General features: G+C 49.1%; 1 protein-coding gene across 3 annotated transcripts in view; it reads left to right on the top strand.

The window, feature by feature from the left end:
* Positions 1–1,297: 1,297 nt before the first annotated feature.
* The window catches only part of HLF (HLF transcription factor, PAR bZIP family member), a 58,147-nt gene continuing 44,531 nt past the window's right edge, over positions 1,298–14,913 (top strand). The window contains exons 1-2 of one of the 3 annotated variants that reach the window (XM_084750203.1): positions 1,298–1,912; positions 4,116–4,454. In XM_084750203.1, coding sequence (XP_084606329.1) covers positions 1,798–1,912; positions 4,116–4,454 — 454 coding nt within the window. In that variant the 5' untranslated portion in view covers positions 1,298–1,797. Of the gene's footprint in view, positions 1,913–2,469; positions 2,574–4,115; positions 4,455–14,913 lie in introns of those variants that run through there. The other 2 variants (XM_084750204.1, XM_084750205.1) reach the window with 2 other exon arrangements.

Raw genomic sequence — 14,913 nt, 5'->3', positions numbered from 1 at the left:
AGTTAGGAAAAGATCAGAAGGGAAGCCTTTTTTGTGTGTGTGGTGTGTTTGTGTGTGTGTGTGTCTCACTAATGTTTGCACCCCAGTGACCCGGCCTATGTTCACAAAGGTCTCTATGTCTCTTTGAAAAGCTTCTTGCAGACCCTTTGTCTGAGGAGACAGCTCACTGTGGTAGAGCACAAGCCAGACACCAGTAAGGCCTTAAGTTCAGTCAGCGGTACTGCAAATCCTCATCACACAGGATCCTCCTGCAGGCAGGGGGACATGGTGGTGGCTAGAAAGTGTGTCATGGGGGTCAGTGTAAAGGGAAAAGAGGGCCTTAGGAATACTGTTTGTGGGTCTCAGCTCTCCTGGCAGATGAGGTTGAATGCCTACCCCCCCCCCCCTACCCAAGCCCATCAAGGCCAACGTCAAAAGACTGACCTCTCTACCGGCTTTCAAAAGGCCGGAGGTAAATGCTGCAGCCACAAATGACAAGATTCTCTTAATCTTTTAACAGATAGTTTATAAAATATTTTAATTAGTAGTCAGACATTCTAAGTTGGCCCAGTTGCAGCTGTGTTGGGTCTTGTAAATACCCCTAATATCACGTTGGCTCAGTGTGTAAGTCTCTCATGCTGTCCTTCCCTTGCAAGGAACCGTCTATCTCATTAATTAATTCCCTCTGACAGAGTGGGAGACAGCTCACTTCAGCTCCCGTCTCCATTTTACGTGTGTCCCCGGTTTAGGATTCAGAAACATACTTATTTTAGGTTGGATATGGAGTGAGGCTAGAAAGAAGGCACTAAGCTAGTCAGGGGCCAGGAGAAATACTTAGAAGTCATTTGCTTTAAGTCTATCCAAATCAGGATTTCCTAAACTTGGCCTCTGGCTGGAGCTACTTAAGGAGCCAGGATATCGCCCCAGGGGGTCCAATTTAAATCACCAATTTATTTTCACGTTGAAAACTACTGACACGAAATCATTATTGTTCTGCTCACTCTGGGAAGAAAAAAAAAAACCCAACCAATCCTTAAAAAGCTAGTTCTCAGAAGGAGTTCGGGGTTAGGGTGAGTGGGCCTATTCCTAGCGCAAGGGAGCGAGCGAAGCAGGAAATCTAACACCTGCGCTTTTAACAGCCCACCGTCGCTGCAAGGTCCGGAAAATTAGCGCGTGCGGCGATGCTACACACGCAGCCCTGGATGGGCGGGGAGGATGGGCGGGGCCGATAGTTGCCCCACCCCTGCACGCCTATCGGCGCGCGGTGCGGGCCCTGACGTCACTCTTGTCAGGGCAGCTGCACATGGACTGCCTGATGCGCTGAGCCCGGCGCTGCGGGGCCGCGGAGCGCGGGGAGCAGCGGCCTCGGAGGGGAGGGGGGGTGGGGCGGGACGGCACAGCCTCGGGTGCTCGCGCGAGGGTCCGGGGCCCGCGCTCTGCCTTCTGTTCATCTGCAGCCGTCTACATTTTTCTCCTTCCTTTTTTCCCCCTCCCTTGCAGTTTTGAACATTTTGCAAGACTGAGTGGTTGGAGGCAGGTGAGAGCATCCTGCACTGGGCCGGAGGAGCCCGCGGCGCTGGGTGCGCTTTCCCGGGACTGTCAACACTGAGAACCCGAAAGTTTTTTTTTTTTTTTTGATATTTGTATGCTGATGTATTTATAAGGACAGAAGTGAATTTTTTTTTTTTTTTACCCCTTTCTTATCTGCACTGCTTTGAGAGCGAGTACTTTTGATTGGCAAAAGACGGAGGAAAAAGCTCATCAACATTTCGGGGTGGCGAGTGGCCTTCTTTTTAAAAGATAATTGAGTGCACCACGATGGAGAAAATGTCCCGACAGCTCCCTCTGAACCCTACCTTTATCCCGCCTCCCTACGGCGTGCTCAGGTCCCTGCTGGAGAACCCGCTGAAGCTCCCCCTTCATCCTGAAGACGGTGAGCTTTGCCTGGGCAGCTGGGCTCAGGGAAGGGACTACACTCCCAGGGACCCCTGCTTGGCTTGGCACCTGCATCTTTCTTCCTCTCGCCTCGCTTTAGTGAAATTGGGAGGCTCACTCACTTTTTCCCTTCAGTGCAAAGGGGATCCTTTCGGGGCAACATTTGAAATAGCGCTGGGGGACCTGACTAGCCGCGGGCCTCTGTAGGTCTCCTGCCGCGCAGGTGACAGGTGAACTTGACAGGCCAGGTTCTCTGCCTTGAGTGACAGCGTAGGAGCTTCCTCAGGAAAACGACGTCTCTGGGACTGGAGAGGAGAAATAGGGGGAAGGTGGCTGGTTAGAGCCTGGTTGCGGGGGGGGGCGCGGTTCTGAGTCAATGGGATGGGGGTCTCACTCCGCAGCCTCGATATTCCGACTGCGTTACTGTTTTGTGTTGTGAACTCACGCGGCATGAACGGAGAGGCATTTTCTCCCGCAGTAGGGCAATTCACAAAGCGGGGTGGGGGTGGGGGTGGGGGGGAGTGGTCTGTCGGCGGGAAGCGGTGCACGCCTCCAGCGCTGACACTTTCCCGGTGCACTCTTCCCGGTGGGAGGGGAGAGCTGAGCAGGCTCACGTGTAACCGCGTGCAGGAGCCTCCTCTGGCTTGAGCCCTTTCTCGGTAAGTCTCAAACCTTCCCTAGGCAACCGTAGCTTGGAGCGGAGGAGACAAGTGGGGGCATGCATGTGAAACCGGGAGGGGGGAGCCCAGCTGATATCCCACGGATTTGTGTTTTGGGGCCCGATGCAGTTCCTTGCTTATGGTGGTATCACAATGACAAAAGCGAATTATGCTGCTCCTGCATCAAGTCTGAAAGGATTATTTGGCTGCAGATAGCTTCGGGGTGTTTGTATCATTTTCCCTGGGAGAGAACGCCTGTTGCATCGCAAGAGTTGCTTGTGCTTTTTGCGCGTACAGACCCTGCCCCCCCCCCCCACCGCGCGCCCCGCATTCCCTCCCGCGCCTTAAGGAGTAGCATTTGGGAGAAAGCGGATGCGGTAGGCTTTTGCGGTGGATGTTTTAAGTCCAACTCTCTAATGAGACTGCGGAGGATTTGGAGATTAGAATGCGTGGCAGCGGGGCGGCGTTTCTCTAAGCAGGGTGAGAGTCGGGGACGGGGACCTCAGAATCAAATTCCCTAATCCCAGATTCCACCCACACCTGAATATTGGCAAAATGCAGAGAGCTTGGTAAAGACCAAATCCGGGGGAGCTGTATTTCCAGGCAGGAAATAGCTGCATCCTTCCAGCCTAGTGGAGAACAGCACCTTTGCAGTAGTACTGTGATGGGACGTTATAAATGTATGCTTTTTTTTTTTTTAAAGTTAGGTAATATTTAAATGTTTGGGGAAAAGAAAGACGAAAGCACCTTTTAAAACTTAGTCCTTTTGTATGTGTCCCCGTGGCTCCAAGCAAGTGGATGAGTTTGAAAGTTCTTCCCTCCCATGCCAGCACCCCCTTCCGCCACCCCTCCCCCACAGGTCCTTGGTTCCAAGATCAGAGCATCCCGCATCTTTCTGTAAATGAGGATCATTGGAGTCGTCAAGTTTGGTGGAATAATACGTGGAGAGGGACAGCAGTGGAACTGGATGCGTTGTATTAAGGAAAGGGGGAGGGGCAGGGGGGCAGCTCAGGAAGACTAAGCTAAGCGTGGATACCCTGGTTTAGAAGTCTGAATGAGCCCAGATTTTTGCCGTAATCGATTTTCGGAAAGCTAGAACCAGGCCAAGTTATTGATGACTTCCTTTAAAAAATCACACCAGTTGTATATACTCTCAGGCATTATTTTCCCAGCATAGCTTTTGGTGACTTGTCCCTTCAAATAACCCACCCAAGAGGACTGTTCTCTCCTTTTTTTTTTTTTTGTTTTTTGTTTTTTGTTTTGTTTTGTTTTTTAATCCCAGACCAGTCGGTAGCCCAGTCCTACAGACCAGTACTTTCTTTCCAAAGTAAATAGGAAGATGTTGAAACTCTAGCTCCACAGAAGGCAGCACCCAGAGGCCTCATTGCCCCCGGGGGGGGGGGGGGGGGAAGTAGTTTTGTAACAGACAGCAGGAGGAAGGCTGGTGAAAGAATGACCCTTTCCTTTCCTTTTCTGTTTTTCAAAGTGAGGCTCACCTGTCCTCTTCCTCTTCCTCTTCTTCTTCTTCTTCTTCTTCTTCAGCATTTAGCAAAGAGAAAGAGAAAGGAAAGAAGCTGGATGATGAGGGTAACAGCCCGACAGTCCCCCAGTCGGCCTTCCTGGGGCCCACCTTATGGGACAAAACCCTTCCGTACGATGGCGACACCTTCCAGCTGGAGTACATGGACCTGGAGGAGTTCCTGTCGGAAAATGGCATCCCCCCCAGCCCGTCGCAGCAGCACGACCACAGCCCTCACCCCCCTGGCTTGCAACCTGCTTCCTCCACCGCTCCCTCCGTCATGGACCTCAGCAGCCGGGCCTCTGCACCCCTCCACCCTGGCATCCCATCTCCAAACTGTATGCAGAGCCCCATCAGACCAGGTACATTCTGGACCGTTCATCTTTTAGATGATGTGTGTGTAGTGGGGGGGGGGGCGGGAAGAGGGGCTGGCAGGCGGAGGTCTTAGCATCCATCTCTATAGAAGAGCCCTTATCCTGCTGCTCTGAATACCCTCCTGAGTATCCTCCTTCAGTGAGGCCACCTAGCTCTCTCCTGCAGAGTCAGCTGGAACTGGACTCTAAGGACCTACCCTTAGGAAGCCCGTGGTTTCAGGTCTGGGGTGTGAACCCAGAAGGTTCATTTTAACCAGCTCCCAGGAGAATTCTGAGCTGTTGCCTCACAGGGCCACCACGTAGGCCTGCCTGGTGGAGTTAACAGCTGGGCTAATGGGTTCATGTAAACGAACTGTAACTCCTGTCCCCTTCCCCTGGTTCCCCCAAACACAAAGATAATAGGATTCTTGCTGGATAATTTGAGTAGAGCCCAGAAGGCTGGAGTTAACAACCCATATTCCTTCTTCTCTGGCCTAAAGGGGTAAGTGTGAGTAGAGGTGCAGGATATGGCTGCTTGTTTTCTCATCCATCTCCTGTGGTCATTAACTAAAGACCTAAAATCTAAAAAAAAAAAAAAAAAAAAAAAAAAAAAGCAGGCTCTTCTGTTAGCTGAGGCTAAGCCTCTTTCTTTCTTTCTTCTTAACACTCTGTGTTCCCATGAGCCAGTCTGCCCTTATATCATTTTTCCCTGTCATCTCTTCATCACACTTACTCCATCCACCGTTATCAAAGCTTGTGACAGGGCTGGGGAGATCATCTTCAGTCCGTATGTGCTTATGTGAGGACCAAAATCCTACTCCTAGTGCCCACATTGAAAGCTAGGCGTGGTGGCACACGTGTAATCCTGGTGCTGGGGGGAGGGGGCAGGGAACGTGGACACAAGAGGCTCCCTGAGGCTAGTGGGCACCCAGCCTAGGTAAATCAGACACACATGCACTCACATGTACTCACGCCCCTCCCACATTCAAATAGGCTCATACATATACACAAATAAATAAATGGCACATGTTTAAAAAAAAAATGAACCAAAACATTACCTGGAAAGGACTGTGCTCTAAAACCAAATTGCCAAATGGGCAGGGGTAAGCACAGACTTTGAGGCAGCCCCGGATCCATACCTTCAACACATAGCACAGAATGATCAGGAAGAAAGCTCATTTTATGCGCAGGTACCAGGAACAAAGATCCAGACGGATAAAATGGACAGGAAGGTCACTGAACGGAAGGCCCTTAGCTGCAGGGAAAGACCGAAAACAGGACAATGAGAGACTTGTGTTACCAGTTTCTGCTGAACTCTGTGTCCTCAACTCATGCAGAAATTTCTATCCCACATAGACCTGGGTTTAAATGGAAGGAAATAAGGCAAAGGGAAGAAAGAACACCCCTACCTATTTATAGCTTAGTTCTGGAGGTCAAGTTCACCCCTTCATAGATCTCTGGGCTTTCAAATCTATTTGGCTTACCCCATCTCCAGAATCCACTTTGGTTGATAACTCTAGGCCACAGGTTCTATTGGAATGAAGTTTTAATCTCTGGCTACCCCAGAGACTGCATTGCCCTCTCGATGTGGATTAGACTGGCTTACTATGAAGAATGCATGGCCCCGATGTTTGCAGTTTCTTCACTGGGAGAGGTAGCTAGCAAAATACATAGCCTTTCCATGCTGGACACATGGTGTGTCACAGGGACAGACTAGAGTCCCAGAGAGTGGACACTGGCACTTCCCAAATTCTGCTGTGTATCTGAGTGACCATAGTGATGTCATAACCCCTTGAAGCCTCCTCACTCTCCCTCTTTAATAGGAAGGTAGAATTTCAATTTGACGGGGCTGTTTTCGGAAACGATAGGCGGTGCACCAGTGTCAGATGGCTAGCTTTGGGTGTTCTGTTCATTCAAGTGGTTGTGGATGTCGTTAACTTTTAAGGGTTATGACAATCCTTGTCACCTGGAATATTTTCCTAAAGTCATGAGACTACGGCTACACAGCCTCCCTCTGGAGAGCAAATACGGGGAGAGTTTGCCCAGTGAACTTTGGCTGGGTGTTCCTACTCAAAGTGAAAGCTTGGGAATCTTAGAATTTGAGGGTCAAGTCATTTGTCAGAGCTCCGTAGAGTTCATGGTGGTCCATGCTTCAGGTGATGGGGACTCCACAGTCAGAGTTGCTGAAAACAGCAAGGCACTCCCAAGTGTCTTTGGGTATCATTTTATTAAGGTGCAGAAGAAATATACCACAAGGTCCAAAAATAATCTCTCCACTTGCATATCCTTTCAAATGCAGTCGAGTTGCATTTCAAATGATTTTACTCTTTGAATTGGAAACCTAGTGACATTCCTAAGAGGAAAAAAATTTCAAAGTCCTTTTTTCAAGTACCAATAGATTTTTTTTTTTAAAATCACATTCTGTCATTCGCACAATTTTGCTCTAGGTAAAGATTTTACTGCAAAATGGAATTCTAGGGGACAGAGGCTTGATGGATGTGTTGTCTCCAGCAAACTAGGGAAAGGAGACTGTGCTTAACTATTCTGCATAGCTCACAGGGGGACCAGAATAGAAGTGCCCAGGGAATCTTGAGGAAAATAAGTCTTCGGAATGTAAGAGCACAGATGTAGCCATGAGCATTCTGGGAACTGTGTGATCTCAGTCTCAACTGAAATTTCTCAACCTTGGCACATGCTCTTGGTATATGGCATGTGGTATATGGTCCCTTATAGGACATTAAGGGACACCCTTATACTCTCCTGTAGATGCCAGTGGCACCCACTTTCCAGTTGTGGCAAATAAAAATGCCGTCGGTCACCTCCCAATGACCCCTGGGAATAAAAATCACTCATAGCTGAGAATTAATGGCCTGGACCTTCAACTTTGGCAGCAAAATCTAGACTTAATTTGGGCTGCTGTCACACAAATGAGTGACTTCCCCCCCCCCCAACTCCACTCCCCAGAATACTCTATGACAAAGCTTTTGAGAAAGCCAAGAGATGTTGGGTTGCCAAGAAAAAAAAAATTTGTATTAATAAGAGTGCTCTGCACCATTAGGGAACGAAATGATGCCATGGGGTAACCAGGAGATAACACCGCGCAGTTTAAACATCTGCCGCCAACTGCTTGCTTAGTATGGAACTTTTGAGGTATGCGTTGTGTCAGTAGTGCTACCTATCTGGGCAAAAGGCAGTGGAGCTGGACTGGCGGGCTGACAAGTTATGCAGGACGAGGTCTACCTCGAGGGTGTCTTAGAATGGCAAGGTGAGCGTCCTTGTGCATTTCCAAAACTATTTGCCATGGCTGACCCCGCCCCTCCACGCCCTGCCCCGCGAGACCCTTTTCCTGAGCTATGCATCCTCATTCCTCCCTGTGGCTGTCTGATCAAGGAATGACTCAGTATCCGAAGAAATACACTTTTTGTCCTGAGGACCTATTCCAGAGATGCATTGAAAGCTGTGGTGGTGGTGATTGATGCCTTGTGTTGCCTGGCCCTGGAAGGGGAGAGTTGCGCGTCTTGGATGCAGGGCCGGTGTGTCCCAGTGAAGCAGCATTCTTGCTGTTCCCAGCCCTGCAGGATGGCAGGAGTCATTCTGTAGGTGCTGGTATTTGCATGTCAGATCTTATCAGAGGTAGTGGGGGAGAAACATGCTCCTGGAGGTTATGTGCTGGATACTAGGAAAAATAAGAATCTGTTTGCCCTGAGAATTGAGTGTCTGCTTTAAGGACAGCTGTCCCTTTAGGGAAAGTCATCTATAGCAGACAAAGGCAGAGTTATTTTTAAACCCCATGCTTGTAAAGATGGATTTGGAACCATCTCTTCTGTGTGTGTGTGTGTGTGTGTGTGTGTGTGTGTGTGTGTGTGTGTGTGTGTATAGCTTTGGGGGTGTCCTGCCACTTTAAGGCCCAGATTCAGCTGAGAATTGAGAAGATTTTCCTTTTCAGTTCTGAGCTCAGGATCTGGGCTATGAAGAAAGCAGGAGTAATCAGAAAAGTGAAAACCCTTTACATGTGGTGGTCATGTGGAGGAAGAGGAGGACATTGAGGGAGTGGCCTTGAGAGATGTGCACAGAGGCACTGGCTGTAGATGTGCCTGCCGTCCGTCTGGAGTTTGTGTCCCCTTTCTTTCTCACTGTCCCTGGCGGTAGGGCTTTTCGGCGGGAAGGGAAATTCCAGGTGTGGGGTTTGTGTAATCACGCGTAGAGCTCCGCTGCACAGGTGTTTTCAGGATTATGGGAAGTCCCACAGAGGAACGTGGATGCCGCTCACTTTGAGGGCCTGCAAACCTCATATAGTTTCCTCCCCAGCATCTGTCCACCTGCTGGCGACGGTGGGTGCCACGTCTTGGGAGTTCCTACTTCATTTGGATGGAAGGGGCTTTTGAAAGGGAGAGCTCTGCAAGTCCAGTTCTGTCTGAATGTAGTTACCTCTTTAGAACTACTTATCCTGTCCACCGCGCCCTGGAAGGGGACAGGCTTGTCCTGTTCTCACGTCCGTGTCCCTGGCATACACTGAATAGCAATCCCTTGCCTGGGGCAAGAGCTATCTGGGGGAGGAAAATGGAAAGCAAAGACAGCTCGGTGGCAGGAATGGAGGCTGAGGTTTTCATCCTGGACTCACCCTTGGCTTTGCCAAGTCATCTTGTGCCTGCTTCCTAAACCTCTCTAAGCCTCAGTTTACTTAGCAATAGAATGGGCGCTATAAACAATCTGGCCCCCAGGGAGATTCATCAGGCTTAAAGAAGATGAGGGTTCTGCACAGGAAAGCTCAGTGTCCTTATGAGAGAGCAGTGGCAGGGTAAAAAATAAAATAAAATAAAATAAAATAAAATAAAATAAAATAAAATAAAATAAAATAAAATAAAAAGACTGCGTTCTCTGTCCCCATTCTTCATTTAGGGATTTGTTCATCTAGTCCTCTTCCCTCTGCAAAAATAGGACATGCTTTTTTTTTTTTAAACCCCATCCCTCAGCATGCCCAACAATCATTCTTACAGCCGATCTGACCTTCCTCCTCCCATTGGAAGGAACCATTTACTTGATGTTCACCGAGCAGCCTTGCCCCTGGGTTAGCAGCTCCTATTCTGCCTGTGGGAAACAACTCAGCACCGCTCCCCCCCCCCCCCCACCTCAGGCTCTCACGGGGGAGCCCTGGACAACCTGGCTGCCTGCCTTGCAGGGCCCTGTGCTCCAGGCACGTGGCCCTGCCCTCTGGGTGGTGTGCCCGCTTGTCTTTTTTATTCTTTCCCCCCCTCTCCTCCCCCTTGCTTCTCTTCCCAGGAGAACTATAGCAAGTGCCAGGGAGCGATGGTAATCCTGACCCTGGCATGAGAAAACTGAGCTCTCCCGGAGGGTGGAGCATTGATAGGCTAGGGAAACCTGTTCTGTCCAGAGCTGCATCCAAGCCAGCCCCTGAGTCTGGCCCTCTGGCCTGCCTGCCCCTCAGAGCGCCCCACCCCCACCCCCATCTCCTCTGTCTTTCCTGCACCGTGGCTGTGGGCAGGATTCCTGGAGGCCCGCTGCTGCCAAGGGTCTTGGCAGAGGATTTTCAGTTCAGCGCTGTGCCTACCAGACTAGAAAAATAGCGCTAGAAGGACAGAATTAGGTGGAGAGAAGGGAGAGAGGGTGGGGGAGGGGGGAGGAAGCCTTGATGACATCCTAACACAGAACCGCCAGAGGATGAGGAGATAGCGGTGATGTATTGCTTGTCTCCGCTAGCTACCTCGCTTCCAAGTAGCACTAATCACTTCTACTCGGGAATCATTTTTTTTTTTTTAATGTCTTAGCAGTGAAAACGAAGCAGAGAAAAGGGAGCTAGAGGAAGCAAAAAGATGCATACAATGCATTAACCTCGACCAGAAGGCCGAGAGGCCTGGGTGGTACAGGGTTTGGTTCTGCGATGTCAGGAAGGCGCTCATGTTTAACCTTTTCCGTTTCTCCTGTCTGGCAAACATAACCCCTGTAAACCTCTTCTCCTAAACTGCTGAACCACTGCTTTGCCATAAACTTATTAAGTTTCTTATTAAGAACCTAAGTGGCCCGGTTGGTGGCTCACCACATCGGATGTGTCTCAGAACGTCCCGGGTTTGAGACCTGGATCTCTACAGGTCTCAAGGTCGCAATGGCTTCTAGAGCGTGTAGACTCCCAACAGACAGAGCCAGGGAGGAAGTCTGACACAGCCCACTTCCAGGCTCCTCCTTGATCTCAGGTAAGTCATTTAAGTGGCATGAGCATCTGTGTTCCCATCTGGAATCCTGGAATAATTATAGGATCTCTTCCATAGAGCTGTGAAGGTCAGAGGAGACAGTGCTGTGGTAAAGCGTAAGCACAGAGCCTGGTACCTAAGAAGTACCCCCAAACAGCCTCTGTGAGCAGGGTCTCCAATTGCCAGCAGTGTCATTCCCTCAGGGGACGAAGCCTGGGACTTGAAGAGAGTGTTGTTACTGTCCTTTTGACCAGAGTTCAGGTCGAGGATCCTGGATTTCTCTTCGGCTTCTCTGGCTCGTCTTGTCTGGCCCTCACTTGGCCCCTGGGTTTTATTTTGGTGGCCATAGTTATAACTGCGACCGCTACTCATTTCTCTTCACTTACAGGATTAAAAAACCCAAGCAAGCCAACAAAATGCAGCTTGAAGGAGTTCTTGCTTAGATTCAGCTCCCGAGCTAGTAAATCTTTCAACGGCACGGCCTAATTTTTTTTATAGTAAGTTTTAATAAGGACACTTGACCCCAGGAGAAGGGAAAGCAAGGAGCCTTCTTAGGATGTCACAAAAGGAGGTATTAGGTGGCACTCCTGTGACCAGCAACACTCTTTATTAACATTTCAGAAGATGACTCCTTCCCCCACCCTCATTTTCCTTTACTGTGTACATTCTTGGACTTCCGGAACCTTCCTTGTATCAGAAGGGCCCAGCAGGCAGCCGCATTTCCCATAAGTCACCTCTGCCGCCTTTCTCTCATGATACAAGTGTTAGACTGGAAGAGAGAAGTTTGTAAGATGCCAGGAGCGGGATGGACAGGCCCACGAATGGCATCAGGTTTTGCTTTGTTGCCGTTGTGCTCCTGGGGAAAGATGGATGAGGGGAGGATTTGCTTGCTTGTCCCCAGAGGGTGGCCAAACTTGCCGGCATGCAGATGAGTGCCAGGACAAACCATGCTCCCGGTGCCAAGTGGCGAGCCTATTGAGATCTCAAGTGTCTATTGAGAAGGGAAAGGGTGACATGTTGATGAAGATGGCATGAATAGCATTTGAAACTATGGAAGGGGGCCGGGCGGTGGTGGCGCACGCCTCTAATCCCAGTACTCGGGAGGCAGAGGCAGAAGCACGTGGATCGCTGTGAGTTCGAGGCCAGCCTGGTCTACAAATCGAGTCCAGGACAGCCAAGGCTACACAGAGAAACCCTGTCTCGAAACACACACACAAACATACACACAAACACACACACACACACACACACACACACACACACACACACACACACACAAACTATGGAAGGGATCAGTGCCAGCCTTAGCTGACAGACCTCACAGGAAGTAGTCATCATCACCCAGGGCAGGGGTGCCCCAGGCCTGGCTTCTTGAAAGAGCTGGACCCAGTGCTGGGGCCCTAGAAGAAGTGAGAGAGCCAGGTGGGAGAGTGCGGCAATGAGGGCACAGAGCTGTAGGGACAGGAGGTCCACTGTCTGCTCAGGCAACAAAGTACAGATTGAGTGTGGCTGCTGCAGGTCTCTGTGGGAGACCACAAAGAGTGGTCAGTCACACAGGCAGCTTCATGCATTCGGGGCTTCGGAGCCTGAACCATGTTCGTGAGGCAGTGGTGAGCTGTCCGAGGCTCGTGAATAGGGAAACAGCATGTGGCTATTTGTATCTGGGTTCAAGGTTAGACTGGAAACATTTTTAGAAACTTGACAATAGTTTCCTCTGGTGAACTAGGATTTCCTTATTTTTTATTATTTTGCAAATAAACACTCTCCCTCCAACATCAAACAGCTTTAAAAAAAAAAAACTATGATGTTCTAATTGATCGAGATGAAGTAATTTCAAAACACGGGGTTTAAGTTTCATCTGTGAAGCCCATAATTTTGGTGATTGGGGGGAAGCACTCTCTGGCAAGAAAAATAGTTGGAAGGATTTGAATGGTTTAGCATTTAAATGTCCAAAAGCAGAGCTGGCCTCATAGGAGTAAAAAATAGATTTTAATAAACTCAGCTCATTAGTGTTCATTGCTTTTAAATGCCTCTATTTTATACGGCTTACTAGGTTTGCAAGCAAGTATATTGAACCAATTGTTATAAGTGTGTGTATGTGTGCGTGTATGCGTGCGCGCATGTGTGTGTGTGTGTGTGTACATGCAAGCATTGGAGGTGTGAATGTCTCACTAGTACCAGCAATCCTTGATCATAAAGATTAATTACATCAGCAGTATCAAGCTAAACAAACTTACCCAAGTTTCTGGCCTGGTTATTACATTTTTGTTTTGTTTTGTTTTGTTTTTCAAGTCAGGGTTTCTCTGTGTGGCCCTGGCTGTCCTGGACTCACTTTGTAGACCAGGCTGGCCTCGAACTCACAGTGATCCGCCTGCCTCTGCTTCCTTGAGTGCAAGTTATTAATTTTACTTGAGAAACAAAGGAGTCATCCCTGTGCTGCTGCTTGCTTGCTTGCCGGCCTTGTGCTTGTGGCTCTCTTCTTCTCTGCAACCAGAACAAACTGTATCCCATGCTTACAGTATGCATGTTCACAGGGAGGGGGGGTTGTCCCTAAAGAAGAAGCCTTGGTCGGGGGGGGGGGGGGGGGGGAGGGGGGTGAGAGGGGATGAGGTGGGAGAGAACTGCTGAGTGAGACAGGCCTGAAATGACTTCTTTGGCTTCCTCTAGCGTGTGCACCTCTCAAGCTAGCATTATAGGACACTGGAAGATTTACAATAATCCGAACTAGTTCCCTTAAGTAAAAACAAACAGATAAAAGGCAGTCTGTGCAGTTTCACTTTCAGCTGCATACAGTGGACAGTCCCAAGGATGCTGGGCGGGGGAATCCAGGGTCTACTAGAGAAGAAATTGTGCAGCACATGGTACTCCTCCACCGGCATCCCGTGGGCACAAACTCTGTGACTGAGTATATGAAATTTTCTAAAACGTCCTCGCTTCTTCTTTTTCGGACTTTATCAGATATATTTACCATCTGAAATCACTATCCACCCAGTCTCATGTTCTCTCCTTAAAAAAAAAAAAAAAATGGTGGGTCACACCAAGTTCCGAAAAGTTTTATTTTTAAAAGTTTAATATGGCATGCTTATTACTGTTTATTATTGATGCAAGAATGCTTTGGAGTTTGCAGGTCTTCTAATGAGGTATGGCTGTGGCTAATGGAAACCGCTTGGCACTCCAAGCTTTTCCCCCATAGACCCTAGATTCCTAAAAAACAATGAGTGCGTGCTGCAGAAAGATACTTATGGGACCCACAACACTAAATCATCTGTGACAGGATGTTCCTGCAGAGTGGAATTGCATAAACGGATCGGCAGAGATCGGTGCTTTGGCAGAACTCCTCGAGTGGGGAAGAGCCATGTTTGTTCCTCTAATGAGCTCTGGGTAGCAGTGGGCCCTGATGTGTTCGCTGAGGAACCCAGGCAGAGGTCTCCTTACTGGTCTATTAGAGCTTTGAGATTTTAAAGAAAAAGGGGTGTGTGTGTGTGTGTGTGTGTGTGTGTGTGTGTGTGTGTGTGTGTGTGTGTGTGCGCGCGTGCCCATGAAAGTCAGAAGACAACCTCAGGCATCCACCTGATGAACACAGTCTACCTCCTTTGAGACATAGTCGCCTGTTGGCCTGGAACTCACCAATTATGCTCGACTGGCCGGCCAGCTGTTTCATGGGGAATCTTCTTGTCTTTGCTTCCCCAGGGCTGGGATTGCAATCACACCACCACTGGCTTTTTATGTGAGTTCTAGGGAGGGGGGAGGGGAGGGTCAAATCCCGCTCCTCATGCCTGGGAGACAAGCACTTCACCAGCTGAGTTATGCCCCCAGCCCAAGGCCTGCCACTCTCAGTTGAAAAGGGTTAAGCATGCTGTCCGTAAAGCGCACACTGAATGCCTCCCGAGTTGAGCTGAATGAGCAAGCAAGACGAAAGTTTGCCAGTGAGGGAAAGGATGCCACCAACGGCAATCAGTGCTATAAACCAGACGAGCCAGGTCACCCAGGAACGTAGTGGTCAGTTTACAGGATAGAGATCACCATGCCCCCAAGGTATTATATGAGCTCTTTTAAGGATGTGGGCAAAGAAAGCCCCGTGTTTGGCACAGAAGCCTTATTCATTAAGACAAAGGCTTAAGTCAACACCTTGAATTTTGCTCAAGGGAACTGTGAAACAAAGGAGGAAGTGCTCTCTAATTCAATACAATAGTATTACTTTACTATCATTAAAATTTTTTAAAAATTACGTTTACTTATTTAATTGTTTGTGTGTGTGTGTG

Source organism: Acomys minous, assembly GCF_964271855.1.
Source record: "Acomys minous genome assembly, chromosome: 12".
In the NCBI taxonomy this organism is placed as follows: domain Eukaryota; kingdom Metazoa; phylum Chordata; class Mammalia; order Rodentia; family Muridae; genus Acomys; species Acomys minous.
Note: the sequence above shows the minus strand (reverse complement) of the source record. Positions and strands in the feature narration are given on the sequence as shown.